Below are 11,068 nucleotides of genomic sequence, written 5' to 3'. Positions count from 1 at the left end.
AAAAAACTAGCCGGGCGAGGTGGCGGGCGCCTGTAGTCCCAGCTACTTGGGAGGCTGAGGCAGGAGACTGGCGTAAACCCGGGGGGCGGAGCTTGCAGTGAGCTGAGGTTCGGCCACTGCACTCCAGCCTGGGCAACAGAGCAAGACTCCGTCTCAAAAAAAAAAAAAAAAATGGGTTCAAAATAGTGCCAAATTTATCAATTTCCTAAAACCAGTGGAGTGTCAAAGGACGCCAGGTAAGCTACTATTTCCTTAAGCCAATCCAGAGTAATCTGTGCATCAAATCAGTTTCCCAGAGTAACTGAGTGGCGGCCCAGTGAGGCCCAGGGGCCCTGGTGTGAGACAGAAGGCAAGACGGGCCACGGGCAGCTCTGGCTTGGAAGGAAATGGAAGTGGCCGCTTTGCCACAGCCTCACTCCTAAGTCACTTTTCCTCCTGCAGCCTTGTGTTCCATCCATCTTGGAAGATGCTGTCCAGGAAGGCATTTAACTTAAAGAATCTTTGATTACGTAACAGAGGTAAGGTGTATATTTGGCCTTTTTTTTTTTTTTTAAACAGATAAAACCAACTACCAAAGAGCTGTGGCTATCCCACGTCTGAGAGAGAAAACGTGGCAAAGCTCCTTCACCTAGAAGCAGGGTGTGCAGAGGGAAACATTCCTGCCGTGCATCAGGAAACCCAGAAGCTGATTTCAGATAGCTAAGACAAGGATGCCAATAAAGAGCTACCATTTTGACCTTTCACATATTACAAAGAGAGTGAGAACTATAAAGTCCTCAAAGAGCTATTCTAACGGCAAATTCTGAGTGTAGCGTGAATCATAAATCAATTTTAAGTATTTTCCCATTATGTACATCATCTGTCAAATGACTATTTAAGAAACCATCATTAGACACACTTTATATTAAACTAAATCGCAAAACGGTAACTTGGCTACACCTTCTGCTATGGTCTGGAGTGTGTCCCCTGCAAAACGAAGCTGATGAACACAGCTTTCCTGGGCTGGTATCACATCCCTAGCCGGACCAAAGAGCCCAGCGCCAGGGAAGTCCCAAGCAGCCTCTCTGTCCCCGTGCCATCCAGCTAAATGCCTGGGCTGGGCCTTCAGGAATGGCCTTTGATTGGCTGGGCCTTCAGGAATGGCCTTTGATTACCGACAGCAGCTCCCTGTGATACGAACTCCCACCATCACACCAAGGCTGGTCTCAGGAATCCAAGGCATTTATTTTGTAACCTCAATTTAAAATACTCTTTTTACTTTTGTAGAGGGAACTGAAGACAAGCAAGATAGTACTAACAGAGGAAATTTGCCATTATTTGTTTTAAAATTGACTTATTAGAAAATAGAACTCTGGGAGCTAATCAGGGACCTGCATCTTTAACTCTGACCAACTCCACATGGTTTGGATAAAACATTTCCTCCTATAAATCACACCAAAGCAAAGTACTTCAGGCAACATACGAAAAAGAGAAAGGATTCCCACCTGCCTGTATGTGTCCTGGTGAACTTCGTCGTTCCTAGAATCGTAATAGTGCTCAATAAATGCAAAATATTCTTTCTGTTTTCTCTGGAGAGTGGCTGGTCTCCGGTCTACGTTGGCAGGAAGGTAACCCTGGGTGAGAAATAAAAAAACAAAAAATATACATGGTTATATAATTCATGGAGTCCCTGTTAGACGTGAGAAATAAAAAGGCTTGCATCCTACCTGAGCTTGGCATTCTGAAATCTGACACCAAGAGGAGCACAAATTGGAAAAAAGAAGCACACAGAGAAGTTCAGTCAGCTCCACACAACACAAGCACCACTCCCGATAGCACTTAGGAAGGGGCCTGCGCTTGCGTCCCCAGCCTCCCGGTGCAGGCTCTCTCCACTCAGCCAGACAAGAGTCCCACAGGCTCTGCTGCAGGTGGGCCCAAGGTTCTTCTACAGCAGGGCTGAAAGATTAAACAAGCCCTTCTCTAGACGTCTCATACACCAGAAAGGATTCCAAAGTCTGAACAGTCTAACAGCAACCATGCACACACACACATACACATGTATACATGCATGCACATATACACATACGTGTGTATGTACTGTCACTTATGCAAATGTGCCATCTTCAAAGACTCATGGGCCTGTGGCAGCTGCAGCACCAGTACGTAAAGGGGACCTGAAGTCAGAAAGGGCCAGGCAGCACAAGGAGGTCATGAAGAGCCTGATTCCTGGGCCAGACTGCCCAGGATTTCATGTTTTCTGTTGCCTTATTTCTACTTTTTAACTTGACATTATTGACAATATATAGTTGTCCCTAAGTATGGGGATTTTGGAATACCAAAATTCTTAGCTTCGCAAGACCCTTATATAAAATGCTGCAGTATTTGCATGTAACCTATGCACATCTGCCTGAATAAATAATCTCTAGATGACTTATGACACCTGACACAAGGTAAATGCTATGTAAGTAATTGTTATAATACTGTTGTTTTTTATTTATATTATCTTTTGTTGCACTGTTACTTTTTTTTTTTTTTTTTGAGACAGAGTCTCGCTCTGTCACCAGGCTGGAGTGCAGCAGCATGATCTTGGTTCCCCACAACCTCCGCCTCCCAGGTTCAAGTGATTCTCCTGCCTCAGCCTCCTGAGTAGCTGGGATTACAGGCACCCACCACTACGCCTGGCTAATTTTTGTATTTTTAGTAGAGACAGGGTTTCATCATGTTGTGCAGGATGGTCTCGATCTCTTGACCTCATTATTCACCTGCCTCGGCCTCCCAACGTGCTGGGATTACAGGCGTGAGCCACCACGCCCGGCGTTTTTTTTCCAAGTATGTTCGATGCACAATTAGTTGAATCTGCCGATGCAAAACCCCCAGATATAAATGGCCAATTCTAATTTATAAAATGAGATGCGCCCATTTTAAGCAATCAGTTTGGTGGCTTTTGACAAGGGCTTCCAGCTATGTAACTACTACTCCAAGGAAGATACACACTTCCATCCCCCGCCCCCATAGACTTCCCAGTACCCTCTGCAATGCATCCCAACCCTGGCCGGGGAGGCGCTCACCTCCTCACTGTGCATGGCTGAGGCTGCCCTAGGACTCCCCAGAAATGCAGTCACTCAGGACCTGCGCTTTGTGTGAGCTTTTCCTTCACTCAGCAGCACAGCGCCTTCTGAGACGGACCCAAGTCACATGAATCAGCTGTGATTTCCTTTTCCTAGCTGCGTCCCCTGAATGGATCCACCAGTTTGTTAAAGATTCACCTGTCAATGAGCATTTGGGTTGTTTCCAGTTTGGGGTTTGTTATATTCCTGCACAGGATTTTCGTGGGCATACGCTTCGGGTTTTCACGGTTAAATACCTAGGAGTCGAGTTACTGAGCCATAACATTGGGATATGCTTAGTTTTCTAAGAAACTCTTTTTCCAAAAAGAGCTCTTTTTCCAAAGAAATTACTTCACTTTACATTCTGACCAGCAATGTACGAGAATTCCAGATGCTACATAGCCCCAGCCTTCCCAACACTTGGTATTGTGAATCCAACTATCAGCCATGCTTTTGGGTGTGGTTTTAATTTCGTTTCCATAATGATTAATGATAAAGAAGAGATACTTCATGGAGCCATCGCATCTCTTCTTTAGCGAAGTATCTGTTCAAATCTTTGGCCCAGCTTTTACCCAGCTTTTGTGTCATCTTATTACTGAGCTTGATGAGCTCTGTACACACTCTAGATACAAATCTCTCTTTCCTTTGTATGTACTGTCATTCCTCTCCCTAGTCTATGGCTTGCTTTTATGTCTCAAACAGATAAGGTCTTAAAGTTTCATGAAGTCCAGTTGATAGTTTTTCTTTTATAATTAGTGTTCTTGTAAACATACAAGAACTACATAAAAAAGATTTTCGGCCAGACGCAGTGGCTCATGCCTATAATCCCAGCACTTTGGGAGGCCGAGGCGGGCAGATCACGAGGTCAGGAGTTCGAGGCCAGTCTGGCCATTATGGTGAAATCCCGTCTCTACTAAAAACACTAGCCAGGTGTGGTGATGCGTGCCTGTAATCCCAGCTACTCAGGAGGCTGTGGCAGGAGAATCACTTGAACCCAGGAGGGGGAAGTTACAGTGAGTCAGATCACGCCACTGCACTCCAGCCTGGGTGACAGAGCTAGACTCTGTCTCAAAAAAAAAAAGAAAAAGTTTTTCTCCTTGTTTTTTTTCCTAGCAGTCTTACTGCTGTGCCTGGCCGCCTCTTTCTCATCCCTCAAGTGATCACTTCTCCCATGAGGTCTGACCAGGCTGCTGGTCAATAGCCACTTTTCCCACGAGGCAGGGCTGGTCATCCAGCAGCATCTAGGAGGAAGTTCACTCAGGACCAGCCCCTCACGGTGCCAACCAGATGGCGGGCACACAAGCTTTCACTGGGTGAATCACATATGAACGAGTGACTGCATGAACAAATACATCCTGGATGGTGCTTTCTGCCTTTGAAAGTGCTTCCACATCTGTAGTAGACATCACTGTGTTAGCCAGCAAACAACTACTCATCCTTGCTGGAACAAGCCCTGAAGCTGCTCTGGGAGCCATATCTCCCTCTGCCCGACCCTTGCGGTCTGGATGAGGAGCCTCTTCCTTAAGGAGAGGTCTCCACTGGGCTAAGCTACACGGCTAAGCCATCCTCCAGCCACCATGACTGACAGTTCGGGGGTGGAGAGGTGGCCCAACACGGGGACAGGAGCCAAGCCAGGGCTTTTCTTGGCTGCTGCTGTGAACGAAAGTGAATGTGCGAAGTGTGGAGTTGCAGCAGCCACCCTCTGATGGGAGGGGACAATCACAAGCTGCAGGTCCATCAAGAAAAGCTGACCTGAAGGAGAGTGGGACTCAGAGAGTCCAGGCCTCGAGCATGAAGCCAGACTTCAGCTGTGTGGGCACTGGCCTTCCTTCCATTCTCAAGTTTCCACTGGCTTCTATTCTATATTATAAATTACACTCAGGCACACTCGTGTTAACACATTAGCATCACACCACTGAAACTTCTTTTTAATAAACGCTTACTGAAGTACAGCATTCTTATATAAAGGCGTACCCCAAAATCGTGTGTGAATTATCACAAACTGAACACACCTGTCAACACCACCCAGGTAAAAGCCAGACCATCACCGTCTTAGCAGGCCTCTCAGTCACCGTCCCTTACCTCCTCCCCTCCTAAGTGGCATTTTTTTCTGTCTGGCTGTTTGCATTCAGCATTACACTTGAAAACTAATTCACGTTATAACGCGTCACAGTAGTTCCTTCCTCCACTGCTGCGTAACACGGCTATGTATGAAATCCATTCTGTTAACACACATTTGTGCGGTTTCCAGTTTTTGCTTTAAAATTTCTTGAAGCTCCCTTTTACGGTACATGCTATGCACTTCTCTTAAGTGTATACCTGGGAGTGGGCCTGCTAGGTTTGCATACCTCTGAAAGACTTTGCTAAAGGATTTTCAAAGTGATTCTACTCCCGTCAGAAGTGTATGCAAATTCCCAATGTCCTACATCCTTGCCAACACTTGACACTGTGGAACCTTTCACATCAGCCTTTCAGATGGCTTTGCAGTGGTATCTATCAAGCTCCATTTCGTTTTCATCTGAATTTCCCAGGAGACAAAGGGATGCCGTTGGGTGTCTGCATCTGTGAAGTGTGAGTACAGATGTATTACTCTCTCCTATGAGGCCATCTGGCTCCTCCTTTCTGACTCACAGGCGTTCATATCTAGATAGTACACATGTGAGTCCTGCTGTAAACAGCCTCCTTCTGTGACTTGCCTTTTCACCCTATTCATGACGTCTTTGATGAAGAGAAGGTCCTAACTTTAACGTAGCCCAGTTTATGAATCTTCTATGACTGGTCCTTTCCCTTTAAAATCATGACCATATTCCCACTGTCATGAAGTCCTGTTCTACAACAGGAATCAGCAAACTAAGGCCCATCACCTATTTGTGTAAATAAAATGTTGCTGGAGAGGGCACAGCCCATCTGTTTATGTACTGTGTGTGGCTGCTTTTGCCCTATCGCAGCAGAGTGGAGGGGCTACAGGAGACCACACAGTCCACAGGCTCAAATATTCACTATCTAGGCCTTTACAGAAAACATCTGCCCATCCTGTTCTAAAACATCCATCTAGAAGGTGACACTGGCTTCCATCATACGCATTTCTATGTCACCTTTCCCCAATTTGTGAGTATTTTGATTATTTCTAATTGTCCAGTATTCTAAAACATACATCAGCTAACAATGTCAATTACTTCCTGAAGTAAACTTCCTACAGTGAACCTTTAGCTCAAAGGAATACCGGGTATCTTCAAGGTTCATAATGCGTGATTTCCAAGTAGCCCTGGCAGAAAGGGCAGTGGGTTACAACCCAACTCGAGGTTCATAATGTGTGATTTCCAAGTAGCCCTGGCAGAAAGGGCAGTGGGTCACAACCCAACAGCCTGGTTACACACATGTCAAACGCATCCCCAACCCAAGGGGAGGAGGTGCCTGAGGGAAGAACACTCTCTCCAGAAAACAATCCCTCGGTGAATTACGGTATTCTGGAGAGGGGCACAGAACAGTCCAGCTGCCAAGACGCACTCCAGAGGGAGACACTCAGAGTCCTCGTGATGGAGCAAAGGTGTGGCCATTATTCCCACCTGGCCTCTATTTTCCCATAAAATAAGGCAAAAGAGCGTATTGCTTTGCATGATTCTAACAATGACTGGCCAGGCGCGGTGGCTCACGCCTGTAATTCCAGCACTTTGGGAGGCCAAGGCGGGCAGATCACGAGGTCAGGAGATCAAAACCATCCTGGCTAACACGGTGAAACCCCATCTCTAATAAAAACACAAAAAATTAGCCGGGCGTGGTGGCGGGCGCTTGTAGTCCCAGCTACTTGGGAGGCTGAGGAAGGAGAATCGCGTGAACCTGGGAGGCGGAGCTTGCAGTGAGCCAAGATCGTGCCACTGCACTCCAGCCTGGGTGACAGAGCGAGACTCCGCCTCAAAAACAAAAACAAAAAAATTCTAACAATGACAAAAAGAATCACCAGCCCCAAGTATGCATGGAAGTGCCAGGCATGGTTCTGCAGTGCCTTCCGGGTGGTCAACGACCCACGCACCTGAGCACCTCCAGAATCAGGCCTCTTTCACTGGGATGTGCTGGTGGATTGCCAGACGCAGAGCTCCTTCTGTTGGGTACCCAGCCCTGTCCCCAGTGATGGGAAGGCATAAAATTACAAGGCCAGGGTGACGGCCATACCTGAGTGAAACCAGCTTCTACTTCAAGTTAAAGTCAGCTTCACAGATAACCCTCTCAGAGTCACGGGCTTCATCCAGACCCGTCTGCACCTCATTGTTATTTCAAGCCCGTCTGTCTCTTGGCACTAACAATTACAGAATATTACTTCTTTTTCTTTGTCCCAAAATTGCCATACCCGTAGGTGAACTAAGGAAGGGCTGGGTCCTCACCAGGCTTCGTGCTGCTTTAATCCCACTAATCACAGAAGGCCGTTACTGTCCCTGTCTGCAGACAAGGAGACAGGCTCAGGAAATGTGGTTAACATGCCCAGAGTCACACGGACACAAAGGCAAACTCAAGCCAAGCCCCAGCTCCTGACCTGAGGTCCCACACTGCTCAGGAGAGCCATGTGATCCCAAGTCTCCAAAGACCTGGGGACAAATCCGCAGGCTGAGAGCCGCCCACAGATACACACACAACAACATTCATTCACCCAGCCCCAGCCACTCTCCCACCCGCTGCTCAGCCCTGGATACAAAGACGCTGAAGACTAGCCAGGCTCATAGGGGATGTCCCATCAGTGGGTAGACACAGACCCCATGGTCCTTTCTCTACACTCTGGCCACAGAGACCCTGTGAAAATCCCATCATTTTAACACTACCACCCCGAAAAACTTCCAATTGCTTCTAATCATGCTCAGCATAAAAGCCCAAGCCCTGCCTAGGCTGACGGCTCCTGCGGGCCTGGCCCTTCCTGCTTCTCTGACCAAGAGGCCGACACTCATCACTCACTGTGGCCCCTCCCACTTTTACTATGCTGCTTAAATATTCCTTAAATGCTACACCTCTTCTGCCTCAGTGCCTCTCTCTGAATGTACCGTTCCTCTCCTGGGACCAATTTCATCTAGAACAGGGTCAGCAAACTGACCACCAGCCAATCTTGCCCACCGACTTTTGTAAATAAAGCGTTATGGTAACACAGCTGTGTGACTTCCTTTATACGGATTCCCTGTGGCTGCTCTGGGCCACGATGGCAGAGCTGAGCTGCAACAGACCACAGGGGTCACCAAGCCCAGGCTGTTGACTGGCTGCCCTTTCGAGGACAGCCACTGTCCGCTGCTCTCCGTCTGTGCAGGGCCGGCAGCCGCCTTTCCACAAGAGCACCCTCTCTCGGTCTCCACCTCCCCGGCTGCGGGAGGAGCCCACGGTACTGCTTCCTGTTACCTACCGTTCTCCCTCCTCGTCACCTGTGTCTGGTGCGCACTACTCCCCGATGGGGAACACAGTGAGGGAACGGGTAAGCCCTCTTCAAAGAATGAACCAGACAGAGATGCACCCCCAGGCGCCTGCACAGCTGCCTCCCAAGCTCCTCTAAGTCCTCGCTCAAAGTCAGCTCCTCACCCTGACCGCTACCCACCTACTTTAACAGCCCCTTCCCCTCCTCAGCCCTCACCATTGCATCAAGCTGATCCCAGGCCTTTCCCCACAGCACTCTTCACCTTCCACAGCACATCAAATCTACTTCTCAGTGTATTGTTTGTCTTCTCCCACCAAAATGTGAGGTCCACAAGGGCGGAATGTTCGTCCAAGGGCTTGGAACACTGTTTGCCCCACAACGGACCCTCAGTCCTTCCTCGCTGAGTGCACGAGTGATCACGACGTGCAGCAATTCTATCAGACCCAAAGAGGGCCACGGCCCTGAGACTCGGGGAAAAAGATGCATGCACTCACTTGGGACAAGTAAGGACGAGCATACACTTCTGGGTTTGGTTTTGATAGTGGAGAAGACAGAGGTGGGGAGAGACAGAGCACGGAGGACACAGGGAAATGTGTGCGGGTTGGCCCAGGGCAAGGTCGGAAACAGCCCGGCCAATGAAGCCATGTGCAGCAGCCAGGAAAGAAGGCCTGCGTGCCAGGAAAGGGGCTCGGCCTTCAACACAGGGCAGTGTGGGCCACCTGGGGTGGTCAGCGAGGCCATGGTGTAGGCAGCCTGACATCAACTGCATTCAGTGGCCACAAAGAGGGCTCTCAGAAATACTTTCCACTCCCCAAATTTTAAACTTAACTTGAAACACAAATTCGAAAAGGCAAGTACGTTATGATCGAAACACAGGCAATAAAAACACTACGTGAGCTCCTGACACTCCCGTCCCTAGAGGAAAACACATATATGCAAGTTGAGGCCTTTCAATCATTAAGCAAGACTAGAAATTATGCAAATGAAATACATTCAAGTATGCAATGAATTTTAAATGACAGAACTACAGAAAACTTAATTGCTGTATTAGCATGCTATAAAAACACTAATCATAAATGTAAAACAATGCATGCACATACTTACATCTAAATTGTCCCGGTGACACAAAAATCAAATTGTTCCCTCCCACCATGTTCATATGCAAACCTACCTCAATATACTGCAGAAAGAAAAGATAATACTGGAGCTTCACTCATCATTTTTAACCATTAGACTCACTAACGCAAATGTTCAATGTTTAATTAGTTTTTGTGCCATATTTCTGAAATACCTATTTTAAAAAGAGCCAGAAATATGATTCTCTATAGCAGTAATTTTTTAAAAGTTACTACCCTGCTTGCATAAAATGTAAACATTAAGTAGTATTACTTGTGGCTGAACGGTATGTGCTAGACTAGATGTTAGTTTTTCATAAAAGACAAGTCATGTTTCTCATCGTTCTTCATTGAAGTGGCACTGCCCACTCATCAATTAAAAATAAGGCTACTAGAATCATGTTAATTACAAATCATAAACACAATGAAAAAGAGTCATTAGTTTGCCAGACCCTGAAATAGGTTCCCATTCAAGCACAGCTTTGGTTATCTGCCTTTTTAAGCTGGACAAATGATAAATTCTCAATTCTGGGTGAAACTGTTAACCTCTGGATCCTGGATGGACTCTTGGACTGGGATGAACCCCTCCCATCTTACCCTACTCACCGGAGCCCTCCCAGACGACACGCTCCTGGCTCTCAGCGAGTCTCACTCAGCCTCTCTCCTCCCACGCGGGCCCTCCAACACCCCAGGTGGGCTCTCCTGCCCAGGTTCCTCAGCCCTGGTGTGTGCTGCCTGCAGTGGCAGGCATAGTGCATGACTTTCAATGACCTGCTTCCCAGGTGGCTCATGTATACCCCACCCTGTCCCACTGGAGCCTGAGTGTCCTAGAGCAGCTGTCTCCAACCCTGGGTACACGTGAGAACCCTCAAGAACCCAGGTAACAGGATTTCCAGAGCTCCCCAGGTGATACTAACATGTGACCAGAATGGAAACCCACAGGTGAAGAGGGCAGGCCTGAACCTCCCTACCCTCGCCTCCCATCCCCCGCCTAGCCGCAGGGTGGCACCCACTCTGTGGATGCATGGTTCTCAGCATGCCAGAGTCGGTCAACACCCTGGTGCCTAAGTCCACCCTAGAGATTCCAATTTGCTTCATGGGCCTGGACACAAGGATCGGGAAGAGCTCCCAGGAGAGCTGAACGGGAAGCCAGGATTAAACCCTGGGATTCAGGGAATGATAAAGAGGCATCCTTGATTGGGGAGACCCCTTCCCTGCTGAGGTCCCAATCCCCACCATTGTCCCAGATGTTCTTGTAACCCCAGCACCTGCAGAGGGCCTGGCTGAGGGCAGATGTGTGAGTAACACGTGCTGACTCGGGGATGGGTGACTGGCATCAGGTACTGTGCTCCCCAAATCTCTACTTTTACAGAAGGGCCAGAGCCATGGTGCAGCATGACTGCCTGGGGAGCTGGATGGCATCAGTGCTCACCAACACAGGGCACGGGAGCTGGATGGCATCAGTGCCCACCGACACAGGG

The 11,068-nt window shown here is 48.1% G+C and overlaps 1 protein-coding gene across 1 annotated transcript in view; it reads right to left on the bottom strand.

Annotated features, from left to right (window-relative positions):
- The window catches only part of TBC1D22A (TBC1 domain family member 22A), a 509,073-nt gene that overhangs the window by 280,687 nt on the left and 217,318 nt on the right, over positions 1-11,068 (bottom strand). The window contains 1 exon segment of the mRNA XM_031934660.1: positions 1,485-1,613. Coding sequence (XP_031790520.1) covers positions 1,485-1,613 — 129 coding nt within the window.

The sequence above is a fragment of the Piliocolobus tephrosceles genome, chromosome 19, assembly GCF_002776525.5.
Source record: "Piliocolobus tephrosceles isolate RC106 chromosome 19, ASM277652v3, whole genome shotgun sequence".
NCBI lineage: Eukaryota > Metazoa > Chordata > Mammalia > Primates > Cercopithecidae > Piliocolobus > Piliocolobus tephrosceles.
The sequence above is the reverse complement of the archived record's forward strand: the minus strand, read 5'-3'. Positions and strand labels throughout refer to the sequence as shown.